General features: G+C 40.9%; 1 protein-coding gene across 1 annotated transcript; it reads left to right on the forward strand.

The window, feature by feature from the left end:
- The first annotated feature begins 9,256 nt into the window (after positions 1-9,256).
- Positions 9,257-10,961, forward strand: LOC143885217 (uncharacterized). The gene is made up of 2 exons (XM_077389287.1): positions 9,257-10,825; positions 10,938-10,961. The coding sequence occupies exons 1-2, from the start codon at positions 9,269-9,271 to the stop codon at positions 10,944-10,946; spliced, it is 1,566 nt and encodes a 521-aa protein (XP_077245402.1). The 5' UTR covers positions 9,257-9,268; the 3' UTR covers positions 10,947-10,961.
- The last annotated feature ends 3,719 nt before the right edge of the window (positions 10,962-14,680 follow it).

Here is a 14,680-nt window from a genome sequence, read left to right on the forward strand (position 1 = left end):
TCCCTCTGATCTTCTTCTCCGGTCGGATTTGGCCGAGCTCCGGTCATATTCCGGTAGGTCTCCTATTATCTTCCGGTGGAATTCTTCTTCCCAGGTTAAACATCTCTTATTTTTCTAAACAATTTAGTTTCAATTTCATTATTGTTCAAAGCTTTAATTAAGGGATCTGAAAGAGATCAAGAGAAAGAAAAAGAATAAATCTGGATCTAAAAAAAAAAAAATTAAATTCCCAAACCCTAGATCTATATAGTTCCACTCTAGATCTGAGGCTTATAAGTTTGGGTTTTCTTTATTTCATTGAATTGAAAATTTAAATCTGTTGATTTGAGTTTGATCGGAAGCTATCTTGAACTAAGTTTCATTCTATTTTATTTTTATTTTTATTTTTTTTCTTTCTTTCCTTGGCTCCCTGCAGCACCCTATTTTGAGCTTAAGAGAACTTTTGATCTGTTGATTAGCTTTGAAATCCTAATTTGAAAATTCTTTAGATCCAATTATTTTAGGATCTAGATCTAGCTGTATTTTCTGCATAAATAGTCGCTAGACCTGGTGATTTTATTGGAATTTAGTCAAGTTGTTAGAATTTGAGACTTGTTTGATCTTGAGCTTTTAAAAAAAAAAAGCTAATAAAAAAAAGCGAAGAGATCTTATCACTTCACAATGGATCTTGTTATTCTCAATCCTCATTTCTGCATTTCCAAGCTCAATAGTTTTTATGGTATTTTCTTGAATTGAATGGGTCTGTTTGATTTTTTGTACTGATTTCTTCTTTCGAAAATTCATTCCGAAGCGTATGGTTGTGTTTTTTGTATAGTGCATAGTTATATTTTCAAGATTTGAACATATTACTCATGTAATCAGTTTTGCTATCCTCCAAGTCATAATAACTGTAGTTTCCTGCATGTTGTAGTCACAAGACAGTTAAAAATTTGATTTTCTTTGAAATATGTCATGATTACAAGTTGATTTGAGGTCACTTCAATGATTTCTGGATAATGATAAGCTTGAGATTGAGAAATGCTCTCACTGTTCATGTGCCTGTACTGTTTTATATCTGTTTTCTTGTGTAGAATCCAAGTGTTTAATATCATTTTTTTTTGTCGTTGTTTTTACTTCCTTAGGCTACCCAGCGGCTGGTCTGGGCTAATTAATTTTATTTCAATAAATTGTTTAATTGAAGGAGGAAATCAGATGACTACTCTATTCGATATTATCGACATGAGTACTGTCTGATTTCAAGGCGGTTTGTAGGAATATTATCCTGTGTATTTGTGATATCAGATGATTACTTTAGCATCATCTGATTTCACCCCCATATCGGGGCAGTGGCACTTGTGGTTGGGCATAGAAGTGTTTAATGTTGTTTCTTGCTTTATTAGGCTATCCAGCGGCTGGTCTGGACTAATTAACGTTGTTTATCATTGTATGATTGTTATTATTACAGATTGTGCACTCTTTAGTTGTAGACCTTACTTTGCGGATGTTTGATTTGTTTTTATAATAATTGAATGAAATTTGAGTTTACTTAGTAACCTTTTTCTTCTCTTTAGATAGACTAGCGTAGTCTTCTAGACTTCTTTAGATAATAGAGCCTGTGCTAGGAGACATACTTTGTCTCGTTAGGCAGTCCTCCTTTGGAGGCAATCCTCATTTGTAGAATCCTCTCTGAGGTTGTACTTCAGTTTGTTCCTTTGTTAATTAGAGACCAATTTGGTCAATTAGTTGTCTTAGCCTTGCTTCTCCCTTTTGCAAGGGCATTGATAAGGTTGCTTAGAGCCCATCTTTGTGTGTTTGGGAGACCCGTCCGGTCTCATTCTCTCGTTAATCCTCTTTGTGCGCCGTTTGGTTTTGGAAGAACACCCTACTCGGCTTGGCTTCATACCCCTACCCTTATGGGTATTGGGTTGCACATTTGTTGCACCCTGAGGGCTAGGTAGCTGTCCGGCCCGGCTGGATGTTTTTACCTCTGCCAAATATGCATGAAGTCTCTTATTTCCTTTTAGACCCGCCCAGTCTCATTTCTCTTGCTAAACCTCCTCTTTGTGCGCCGTTTGGTTTTGGAAGAACACCCTACTCGGCTTGGCTTCATACCCCTACCCTTATGGGTATTGGGTTGCACATTTGTTGCACCCTGAGGGCTAGGTAGCTGTCTGGCCCGGTTGGATGTTTTACCTTCGCCAAATATGCACAAGGTCTCTTATTCCTTTTGCTTGTGAGCTTCTCCTTAGTCGATAGTCCATTCGTATAGGAGTCAGCCTCGATTAGAGAATCTTTGATTCATTCATCCTTTAGATGATGTTATTAGAGAGTCTTTGACTCATTTATCTCTTTCGCAGTTTTTCTAGAGAGTCTTCGACTCATTTGTTCTTTCAGTTGGATTTATTAGAGAGTCTTTGACTCGCCTTTCCTTTTGCAGTATCTTTAGAGAGTTTTTGACTCTTTTATCCTCTAGTTGCTTTTATTAGAGAGTCTTCGACTCGGTTGCTTCCTTTGTGTTGTTATTAGTGGAGTCTTTGACTCGTGTTTCATTCTCTTTCAGGCTGGTCTTTGACTCATTCGTCTTTGACGCTTTCTTCTCTTAGTTGGTGTTATTAGAGGAGTCTTTGACTCATTGGTTCTTGTTAGGGAGTCTTTAACTCATTTGTCTTCTTCGGAGAGCTGTGCTCGCTTGTGATCTTAGATCATTCCTTCGCCTTTGGCGTTAGTTTACTTGGTTTAGGGGTTTCCCCTGTTAGCTCTAGGGTTTGGCCCTAGGGTTTTTTTTTGTATTTTCCCTTAGGTCTTTGACCAAAAGGGTGAAAAAACACTTTAAAACTTCAAAAGTATTAAAAAAAAAAAGTTTTAAAATCCAAAAACATTAAATATTTTAAAACTCAAAAACATTAGAAATTAAATTAAAAACACTTGAAAAACCTTAAAAAGCCTAAAGTGTTGAGTGTTTTAGAAGTATTAGTTAGGAGAGTTCGTTTCGAACTACGTTGGCTTGATCCTCTTCCACGAGGTACGTAGCGCAGCTTGGGATTCATGTCCCAAGTCCAGCCAAACTTTTTTGTAAATAATAGTTTAAACTTTCTTCCAAAACCTTTAAAATCTTGTTTTCAAAAGATCTTCCTCTAGAGTTAGGAGTTTCTCCTAGATAGAGAGTTTTAGAGTTAGGGTTTTTCTGTTGATAGGTTGTTTGATTGTTTGTTTGCTGTGTGCTTGTTTTAGAGTTAGGGGTCTGTCCTAGAGTTATAGGAGCGCCTCCGTCCGGTCAGTTGGCAATTCACATCGCCGACTGATGACTAGGTCTTGGATACGTTAGCGATCCCTTGGTTTTCCTTAGGACACACAGCCTAGTTACACATAGGTTGTAGGAACCACCTGCATTAGCTTAGGGCTAACCTGCATTTAGTTAGGGCATATAGGGTGTCCTAAAATTCACAATTCACTGAAATTTAAATAATCGTACAATAAACTTTAATAACTAGTCTGGTCTTTTAGATCATGTCTAGGATAGAGGTCTAGGTGTCTTAGGCATCCTAGCTTAGAATAGGTGCGAAGAACTACGTTGCCTTGATTCTCGTGGAGGCGGGGATACGTAGGCTTCTTTGGATGAATACCAGACCATCCGAAGACTCGGGCTAATAATTTAGAGTCTTAGGATTTATTATGTTGTTATTATATGTTTTGATGTGTTTTCTTACTTTCTCGTACTGATCCTATACCTTTTGCTGTGGCTTGCATGTGTTTGCACATCAGAACTTAGACACCCTTTAGGTTTGTCACTCATAACCTAGCTGTGCTTAGGTGGCACATTTTTCATTTTATTTTATTTTATGTGTTTGTTATCTTTATCCTCAGGAAATGCATGCTTAGGTAGACGATTCTTGAGGATTGTTCCCATTTCAGATGATTTTTATCTAAACTTCTTTGGTGTTAATAATAAATGGCATAAGAGACTAAGTGCTTGCACTCGGACGAATCGGGGGTGCTCTCAGACCTTCCCCATTCGTAACCAGGCACGAACCCATATATATTTCTGGTTATCCATTGCACAGAGGATTTGATTTTAGGGTTCCATGGCATATCCATGGATGGCGACTCTGAGTTTATTTTAGGTATGTCTCGGTTTCGAACCTCGGTTCCGGATTGAGACATATCTCTTTCTTTTATATCGCCACTCGTGCTATGCTATGAGGGTGGCATCCGTTTCGAGAGTTCCTTGGCAGAGCTCTCCATTCACGTGGATGATCCAGAGGATGGTGTCGGGACTAGTTTCCCTCACCTCGCCTACCTCTTCGGATCGGGGTCCACAGGCTGGCGACTCTGCTGGGGAGTTCTTGAAACATTGCCTAACTCTATAAAAATGCCATTTTTATTAACTTTGGAGAAATTTGGATTAAAATCATTTTAAATGGGAACTTTTTCGCTTAGAATCCAGGGGCACCAGACAGGTGCGTAATTAAAATGAGGGATTCACACACTACACATCATGCATTATCATATTTGTTATTTCTTTCATTGTTTTTCCTTCTTGGCTCCACGGGATAGATTCAATGCGTACCCGACTGGGATGTCTTCACCCTGACGGTACTGTTGAATCTATTTCCAAGCTATGCGCTAGAGCTGCAGTCGTAGACATTGGGCGTACTTTTGTCTACAGCAGCCGATGAGCAATGAAGCATACTATGTATAACACGGGGCGTACTTGTGTTATACATGTTAAGTATGTTTCATACGCATAGTACCTTTTAGATTGAGTCCGGAGCCCTACTTTGTTTTTATATATTATGTATATACTTACTGGCCTAGTGAAATCCAACTAGGAAGTACCTGTGTTTATATACATCTGTATTACATTCATATAGGGTCGAACGTGTGTTGGTTACACATGTGGAGCCTAGAGTTAGGAGCTTTGCCCCATTTGTAGACTAGGGTAGCTCATTTTTACATGGCTACAATGCGGTCCTAGTACACTCATTAGTCAATCTTGAGTCGAGATTTTCTTGACTCCGCTAGATTAGAATTAGGGCTGGTGCCCCTGGTTAGGATTTGTGTGTATGTGTATATACCTATATATATTGATTATATATATTAGGGTTCTCCTCTTAGTCAGAGATTCCTTATTCCTTTTAGTTGGTTATATCTTTTCCTTATTCAGATCTAGATCTAGTTAGTGGCCTTTTGCTTGCCATTACCTTGGCCAGGTTTAGTCCTTGATCTGTAGATTATAGGGTTTGACCCGTTGTTGTATATTCTCACTTTTGGTTAGTCCATTAGTTGATCACCTTTCTCTGGTAATCCTTATTCATATACCTTTGATTGAGTTATAGGGATCCCTTGTCTAGCGTCGTTATGCTGCCGAATTTTTCGCAGAATATTTTGAGCATAACCGCTATTTCTTAGAGTTAAGAAAACCGTGAGTTTGCCTTTTCTTGACTTCCTTGTCTAGCGTCGTTATGCTGCCGAATTTTTCGCAGAATATTTTGAGCATAACCGCTATTTCTTAGAGTTAGGAAAACCGTGAGTTTGCCTTTTCTTGACTTCCTTGTCTAGCGTCGTTATGCTGCCGAATTTTTCACAGAATATTTTGAGCATAATCGCTATTTCTTAGAGTTAGGAAAACCGTGAGTTTGCCTTCTCTTGACTTTCTTGTTTAGCTGTTATGCTGTCGATTTTTTCGCAGAACATTTCGAGCATGACTGCTACTCTTTAGAGTCAGTTTACTTAGTTTGGACCTTGACCTCCTCGTATAGCTGTTATGCTGCTGGATTTTATCCAAAAACATGTTAAGCATGATTGCTATCCTTTGGAGTCAGTCTACCTTATCTGGATTCTCATGTATACATCAGTCAGTAGGATTAAATCCTTATTTGTCAACCTGTTATGTCTTAGATCTGGTTGATGGCTTGTCCGTTATCCCTATGACCATGATCTATCATTCTGATCCTTTTGATCGCATAGTTGATGATATTCATCGCCAGATTTAGATCCGGTTTGCGACCTACTTTTGTCATTTTATGGCCGTGGTCTATTGTCTGATCTCTTGATGATCTCTCATCTTTGATGAAAAATTCCATGTCCCAGATTGTATCCTTCCCGTATATTTGATTGTCAAATTCATTCTTATTGTTTACTTAAAGGTTATCTCTTCTCTCCCTTATAATCTTGTTCTATCTGAGTATCAGGTCTGATCATGGCGAATAATCTGTTAGACAAGTGGATAGCCGAGACCATTAAATCTTTTCCGCTGAGGTGTGAAGAATGGAGTGTGGCTGAGCGTTTCATCGGTTCATTTGCTCATTTGAATAGTCGCGGTATAAATTGGAAGTTTCTTCAAGCAGCTGCTAGATGTTGGGATCCTGTTTTCCATGTCTTCCGATTCGGGTCCTTTCAACTCTGTCCTATATTTGAGGACTGGTGTGCCTTGTTAGAGCTTCCTCCCGAGGGACTCTGGATCCGACCTTCAAGCACAGACTCCCCTCATGATCTTTTTTGCAAACTTTTTGAAAATAAGATCGTGAAAACTTTGCCATGCTTAACTGAGAAAAATGTGCAATTTCAAGCCCTCATCGAACTGTTTTCTAAAAACATCGATCCTACTGACTCCCGTTTTCAGCAGTGTCGACGTAGCGCCTTAGTATTTGCTGTCTTTGCACGTCATGTCCTTCGCAGAGACTCTAGTGTCGCTCCTTTCACTTTGTTGACAATAATAGATCAGATAAATGAGGGGAGAAATCCTGTCCCTACTATGCTGGCTGAAACCTTTTATGGGTTAGATTTTATCGCTAGTAGAAAGGTGCAGGATAACTTTTTTGGATGTGCCAAACTGTTATACGTGTGGTTATGTGAAAAACTCACTATCCTTCAACCATCAAACCGCATTGAATACACCCTTAAGAGTTTCCATTCCTGGAAGGTAAAGATTAAGCAACCTCAGCTTAATGAATGGCACCATTGGTTGCAGACCATAGGAGAAAATCAAATTCGTTGGGTGAGTCAATCATGTCCACGAATTATTACCAGTACTTGCCCGTACTCATTTGTCCATCTTATGGGTTTAGAAAAATCATCTTTCTATGCACCTTTGTGTTTTCCTTCCCAGATTATTGGAATTTTGTGTCCTCCTAAGGTCATTACACCACCTTATTGTGAAGACCTTACTCCTGACCTCATTGCATCCATAGTAGCTGCTTGGAGAAACAAAGTCACGGAGAGGAGATCCGCTTTCATGTTTAAGCTCCGAAAGGGAGGAGTATTTGGAGAGCCTGCATTCCGAAGAGCTCGAATTGGTGAACCATAAGGATCTTTGGATCGAGATTGTCATTTCTTTTATTGTTTTCATTTGTTTTACTTGAATATAATCAGAGTCAAAAATTGTAAATCTGATTTCATTATAGATGAAAATTTAAAGAAAGAAATTTTACTTGATACATGTTATAGACAGTCGGTAATTCAGGGTTTCGTCATTTTTTCATGTAACCAATTGCTGGCGTTGTAACCTGTCAATATAATCAATACAAAGGATGTTTGTTTTTCTTTTCTCTCTATTGGTGCAAACTATCTTATTTCATTTGTCAATCATTTAATCTAGTTTGTTAACTTCCAATCAGGATTCTGAAAGATAGCAACCATCGCTCCCAAAAAGGACTCCCAAGCTAAACCTGCCTGGTCTAGACCTACTTCAGTGTCTAGACTTGTTCGTCACTTTGATTCTCCTGTGTCATCCGCAGTACATTTACCTCCTTCACCAGAGTCTTCCGGTTCCTTTGAAGTGAACCAAATGGCTGACTCAACTGACCTTCTGCTTAGTATGCAAGAGATGATGAAGAATCTCACCCGAGACATGGCCGGAATGAAAGAGGAGATGGCAAATATGAAGACCCAGATAAGTGATAAGACTTCCACCTCTAGACCGGTACTTCAGAATACTCGCGCTGCATCTCCGGAAGCGCGTAGGCCTGATATCTCGCCCTTTGAGGTTGATATAGATGACGCCCAATATGCTGCAGAGTATTGTGCTCCGGGGACTGATAAAGAAAAAGAGAAATTTGAAAAATTTGAGAAAGAAATGTCCGAAAAATTTAGCAGGATGGCTCATGAGATGGAGCAGATGAAGGTACAGGGGCCAAAGAAATTTGATGTCTCTGAATTAATACTATCTTCAACAGTTTCTTTGCCTCCGAACTTCAAAGCTCCTGATTATGACAAATATGACGGAACCGGGTGTCCGCGTAACCACATGAGGTGGTTTATCATTTTGTCCCAACAGTACGGTTTGAGCCGTGAACAGATGGCGCAGTTGTTTCCGATCTCTTTAACTGGGATTGCGAAGAAATGGTTCCTAAGGCTGAAACCGGAAGAGGTGAGAACCCTGGAAGACATTTCTGAGAAGCTGATAGAGCAATTTTCGATGGAGGAAGGTATTGAGGTCACGAAGAGAGACCTAAAACAGTTGAAGCAAGGTCCTCAAGAGACCTTTACTTTCTTTATCAGGCGTTGGAGACGCAAATCCGCCCAGCTAAGCCAGAGAATGACTGAATCAGAGCAGATAAAGCTGGTTCTGAAGAGTTTGTCTCCCCAATACTTTCATTTTCTCGCTCCTCAGCATTACCCGAGTTTTGATCACTTAATCAAGACGGGTACTCAGACGGAAGATGCTATAGCAAAGGGTCTGAGAGCAAAGGTTTCTACAGAGATCCGAGATGGGAAAAGACCTATGGTCCAGCCCAAAGAAGTTCATGCTGTCAGTTACACCAGGCCTGTGGCCAGAGTTGCTGCAGAAGCTGCCAGAGCGCCAAGGAGAGGTACCTTTGACAGAAAATTTGATCCTCTTCCATATCCTATAATAATGATATTCAAAAGGCTTATGAAAGACAGGAAGATCCGGCTCCCGGATATCAAACCTCCACCCAATCCCTTACCCACATTCTGGAAGATGGACCAATATTGTGAATATCATAGAGGTCCAGGGCATTTGACTGAGAATTGTTTGGCCTTGAAGCATGCCATTCAAAATATGATTGACAAAAATGAATTGGCAGTGGAGAGACCAAACGTCACTCAGAACCCACTTCCCAACCATCATGCCATGCCTCCTTCTACTACCAATGCCATCTTTACTGATGAGCCTTCGCTTGATCCTTCAACTCTCATTTGTACCATTACCCCAGAAAAAGCCTATGTCATGACGTTTGATGATGGGGAGCTGGAAACATTAGAAAGGATGAAGCCTTATGTAATTTCATTTGACGATGATGAATTGGCTGAATCGTCTTCATCTCAGATGGGTACATTTCAGATTGACGGTGTTAGAAATGCAAGGGCAGCTCCTTATGTCTTAAGGGCTGAAGATTTTGAAGAAGATGAGTTATTGTTGTTGGATAACCATTGTGACGAGATGCGTCACATGACCCGCGGCGGGCGTGTATTCAAGCCCCAAGAATTATGTGTAGAAAATCCTGCAGAAGTTGCGCGAAATGCGGAGAATCCGAGGCAGAACAAGGTCAGTGTAGATGAGGAAGAAGAGAGCTTGTTGAAGCAGCTGAAGAAGACTCAAGCTAATATCTCAGTATGGGGTTTACTCATTGCCTCATCTAAGCACAGAAAGTTAGTCCTTCAAGAGCTTAACTCGGCACAAGTCTCTGTAGACACTACTCCTGATGATCTGGTAAGCTTGGTTGCCATGACCAGAGTGTCTAAGACTTTGTCTTTCACTGATGATGATTTGCCTTCTGAGGGCCGAGACCACACCAAATCTTTAAAAATCACAGTGGTTTGCAACAAGAAAAGAGTACCAGAGGTGTTGGTTGACAACGGCTCTGCTTTGAATGTCTGCCCACTGAGTACAGCAACAACTCTTGGATTTGGTCCCGCAGACTTCATCCCATCTGAACAGGGTATTCTGGCGTACGATGGTACTCGCCGAGATGTGATCGGAACCCTGGTAACTGAGATACAAATCGGAGGAGAAGACTTCAAAATAGAATTCCAGGTCTTGGACATCAAAGCCTCATTTTTGCTGTTACTTGGGCGCCCTTGGTTGCACAAGTTCGGGGTTGTTCCATCCTCTCTTCACCAAAAACTGAAATTTCTTCGTAAAAACGGAGTAGTAACAGTAAAGGGAGACCCGGACCTTGAAGTAGGGCTGATTACTCAGGACCTATCTATGGAGAAAGCTGAGGATATTAGTTTGACTGGGTTCTCACTAGAGGTGAGTGTCATCACCTTCAAGGAAGCTATGAATGAGGAAATTTGTTTCCTAACCAGCACAAACTCGAATGTTGTTCGGATGGTTCGCCGACAGGGATACATGCCAGGTGCAGGGCTGGGGAAATACCATCAGGGTTTGACTGAATTCCCTGAGTTCGAATCCTTCAATGGTCTGTTTGGGCTAGGGTACAAGCCCTCCAAGAAGGAAGTTAAAGAAATGAAATTGCTGATGAGGAAATGGGCTGAATGTCGCCGAAGAGGGTTAGAATTACCAATGGCGCCAATTAATTTGACAATGAACGGCCGGTTTAGAAAAGAGGGTGCTGATGTCCCTTTCTGTGGCTTTGCCGAGACTTGGCTGGATGAGAGTTCAGGACAACGGTTGCCAGGCTTTGAAATTTTCTTCGATTTGCAGTTAGAAGACAAGCAGACTAGTCTACAGATTTCAGAAGTTGAGTCAGAAGCTGATTGGGCAGAATATGTAGAGCCGAGCCTTCTGAGTTCACTGTTTCTCGAAGATTCACAAACTATTGCCGTAATTGATCGAAGAGCTGTAATTCTGAATCCTACTCATTTAATCACCCCGGCAGAGGAACCGTTGACTAACTGGACCTTTCAGGTCATACCTCAGGTTACTTACTTAAACAGTCGTGTCCCTTCAAAAAAGTCGGTTGTCCGTAAGTCCATGTCAGTCTTTAAGTCTGATTCAGAGTCTGTTTATTCTAACGATTCTTTTGATGCAGGTACTATAAAGGTCGAGTCTTCCGAGGTTGATGTTGATTCTCCTTCTTCTAATGAGATTGAATCAGATGCTGAGTCAGATATTCTTTTAATGCATAGTTCAGAGTTAATTGACACAAATGTCAATCTATACGTTGAGTCTGTAAATTTGTTTCAAGAGTCCATTGTAAAGCCCGATGTGGGTAATTCTTCATTCGATGTACTTGATTCAACATTTAATGAAATACAGCATTCTTCTTCTGTGTACATTCCTGCCTCTACTTTTACTTCTAATGTTTCTGCTTCAGAATCTGATAAACTTAATAATAATAATCAAGACTCCCCCTCTGATGAGGATGCCGACGACACTCCCCTTGAAATCAAATACATGATTCAACAGGATGAGAGTCGCCGAGCAAAACCACTCGAAGAGGAAATTGAAACTGTGAATATAGGTGGTGAAACCTTGATTCGGGAGATTCGAATTGGCAAAATTTTATCTCCTGAAGAACGTGAAGAATTAATCACCTTGCTCAAAGAGTTCAAGGAAGTTTTTGCTTGGTCATATGATGACATGCCAGGATTAAGTGAAGAAATTGTTCAGCATCGCTTACCCTTAATCCCTGGTATTAAGCCAAAGAAGCAAAAACTCCGAAAACTCAAAACTGAATGGGAGTTGAAGGTTTATGAAGAAGTAAAGAAACTGTTAGAAGTAAAATTCATTCAAGTGGTTGAATACCCAGAATGGCTTGCGAACATCGTACCGGTGCCTAAAAAGGACGGAAAAGTTCGAATGTGTGTCGATTTTCGAGACTTGAACAAGGCAAGTCCTAAAGATGACTTTCCTCTTCCAAACATTGATCTCCTGGTTGATAATACAGCTGGTCATGCTCTTCTATCTTTTATGGATGGATTCTCAGGCTACAATCAAATTAAGATGGCGCCAGAGGACATGATGAAGACAGCATTCATTACTCAGTGGGGTACTTACTGCTACAGGGTAATGCCGTTTGGTTTGAAGAATGCTGGTGCTACATATCAGAGGGCTGCTACAACTCTTTTACATGATATGATCCATAAAGAGGTCGAGGTATATGTCGATGACATGATTGTAAAAGGCAAGACTCGACCTGAGCACACTGTTGCCCTGAGAAAGTTCTTTGAGCGAATCAGGAAATATCAGCTTCGCCTAAATCCGACTAAGTGCGTCTTTGGTGTTACATCAGGAAAGCTCTTAGGGTTTATGGTCAGTGAAAGAGGGATCGAAGTAGACCCGCAAAAGATTAAAGCGATTCAAGAAATGCAGCCGCCGAAGACAGAGAGGCAGATCCGAGGTTTCCTTGGCAAAGTTCAATATTTGAGACGGTTCATATCACATCTGACGATGACGTGTGAACCCATTTTCAAGCTTCTGAAGAAGAATTCCTCAAAGAAATGGAATGAAGAGTGTCAGGAGGCTTTTGAAAAGGTTAAGCAGTGTCTATCCTTGCCCCCTGTTCTATCACCTGTCATTCCGGGTCAGCCGTTATTGTTGTACTTGTCTATCACAGATACAGCCATGGGTTGCATGCTTGCTCAGCAAGATTCTGAGTCTAAAAGGGAGAAGCCCATTTACTATATCAGTAAGAAGATGCTGGAGTACGAGTTAAAGTACACGGTGTTGGAAAAGACATGTCTAGCATTAGTTTGGGCTACCCAGAGACTTAGACATTATTTGCTTTCGAGCAAGATCTTTTTGCTTTCGCGGATGGATCCATTGAAATATTTGTTTGAGAAGCCTGCCCTTACAGGAAGAACCGCTAGGTGGTTGTTGTTATTGTCTGAGTTTGACATCACCTATGTCACTCAGAAATCAATTAAAGGACGTGTCGTTGCTGAACAGTTGGCTGATGCACCCGTTGAAGAGAATGCTTTTCTGAAGGCAGAATTTCCTGACGAAGAGATAATGGATATTGAAGAAGAGGCTTCGAGTACTAAGTGGCTTATGTACTTTGATGGAGCTGTCAACAGTCGAGGACAAGGAGTAGGAGCTGTGCTTATATCCCCTCGGAAAGAGTATATTCCTGTTTCTATCAAGCTACAGTTTGAATGTACGAACAATATGGCCGAGTATGAAGCTTGCATCGCCGGGTTAGAGGCAGCCTTAGCTTTGGAAATTCAAGATATTGATGTGTTTGGGGATTCTATCTTGATCATTTGCCAGATTAATGGGCAATGGAAAACTCGAGAAGATAAATTGATCCCTTATAACACTTATTTGGAATCTTTGGTCAGAAAGTTCAAGAACATTACGTTCACTCACTTGTCAAGGACCAGAAATCATTTTGCTGACGCTTTGGCTACTTTGGCCTCGATGTTAGACATTTCTATATCAATGGAGGTCCAACCGCTAGTTGTCAGACTTCAGTGGGCCCCGTCGCATGTGAATGCAATAGAGATTTTAGCCAGGTGTCCAGATGGGAAGCCATGGTATATAGATATCAAGAATTTTATTGCTGGTAAAGGGCATCCTCCAGAAGCTTCAAACAAAGAGAGGAAGACTCTTCAGAAGTTGGCTGCCAACTTCGTTATTTGTGGTGAAGAGCTGTACAGAAGGTCATTTGATGGCATACAGCTTCTCTGTGTTGATGAAGACAAAGCCGCAGAGCTTATTGAGCAGACCCATGAGGGAGTTTGTGGACCTCATATGAATGGCAAGATGTTGTCTAGAAAGATTTTGAGGCTTGGATTCTATTGGCCCACAATGGAAGCAGATTGCTTCGCATTTGTGAAGAAATGCCATAAGTGTCAAGTCTATGCAAATCTTATTCATGTTCCTCCTTCGGAGTTGCACTCTATGACTTCTCCATGGCCGTTTTCAGTCTGGGGAATTGATATAATTGGGAAGGTTTATCCGAAATCTTCGAGCGGGCATGAGTACATTCTGGTCGCCATTGATTATTTTACGAAATGGATTGAAGCCGCTTCGTATGCTTCCATAACGTCGAATACAGTTGCGAAGTTCATCCGTGCCAACATTATTTGCAGATATGGAGTGCCTCACGAGCTGATTTCAGATAATGGGTCGCATTTCAAGAAAGAGGTGTTACACCTGTGTGAAAAATTTAAAATAAGACATCACAAGTCATCTCCTTACAGACCTCAAACAAACGGAGCTGTAGAGGCGGCAAATAAGAATGTTAAAGTTATTATTAGCAAGATGACTGAGACTTATAAGGACTGGTCGAATAAGCTTCCATATGCCTTGTGGGCTTATCGGACATCGATCAGATCTTCAACAGGTGTAACTCCATATTCTTTGGTGTACGGAATGGAAGCAGTCCTCCCCGTTGAGGTAAGGATTCCCTCTTTGAGAGTGATGATGGAAGCTGACTTGCCAGAGTCTGATTGGGCCAGAGCCAGACATGATGAGCTGCATATGATAGACGAGAAGAGGTTGAGAGCCTTGTACCATATTCAGGGATATCAGAGGCGAATCGAGAGAGCTTTTAATAAGAAAGTTCGTGTTCGAGATTTGAAGCCCGGAGATCTAGTTTTGAAGTCCTACAGGGCACCGGTATTTGATCCTCGAGGTAAATTCAGGCCAAACTGGTCTGGTCCTTACATCGTTGATGAAGTCTTGCCTGGAAAAGCCGTAAGACTCCTCAATGAAAATGGAGAAAAATTAAATGAACCTACAAACCTGGATCAGTTAAAAAAGTATTATGCTTAAATACACCAGGAGGCCGTCTTTGATCGACCTGAGCTTTGAGTCAACAGCCTAAAT

The sequence above is a fragment of the Tasmannia lanceolata genome, unplaced genomic scaffold (assembly GCF_043159265.1).
Source record: "Tasmannia lanceolata isolate RefF3 unplaced genomic scaffold, GAP_Taslan_0.1 ptg000002l, whole genome shotgun sequence".
Lineage (NCBI taxonomy): Eukaryota > Viridiplantae > Streptophyta > Magnoliopsida > Canellales > Winteraceae > Tasmannia > Tasmannia lanceolata.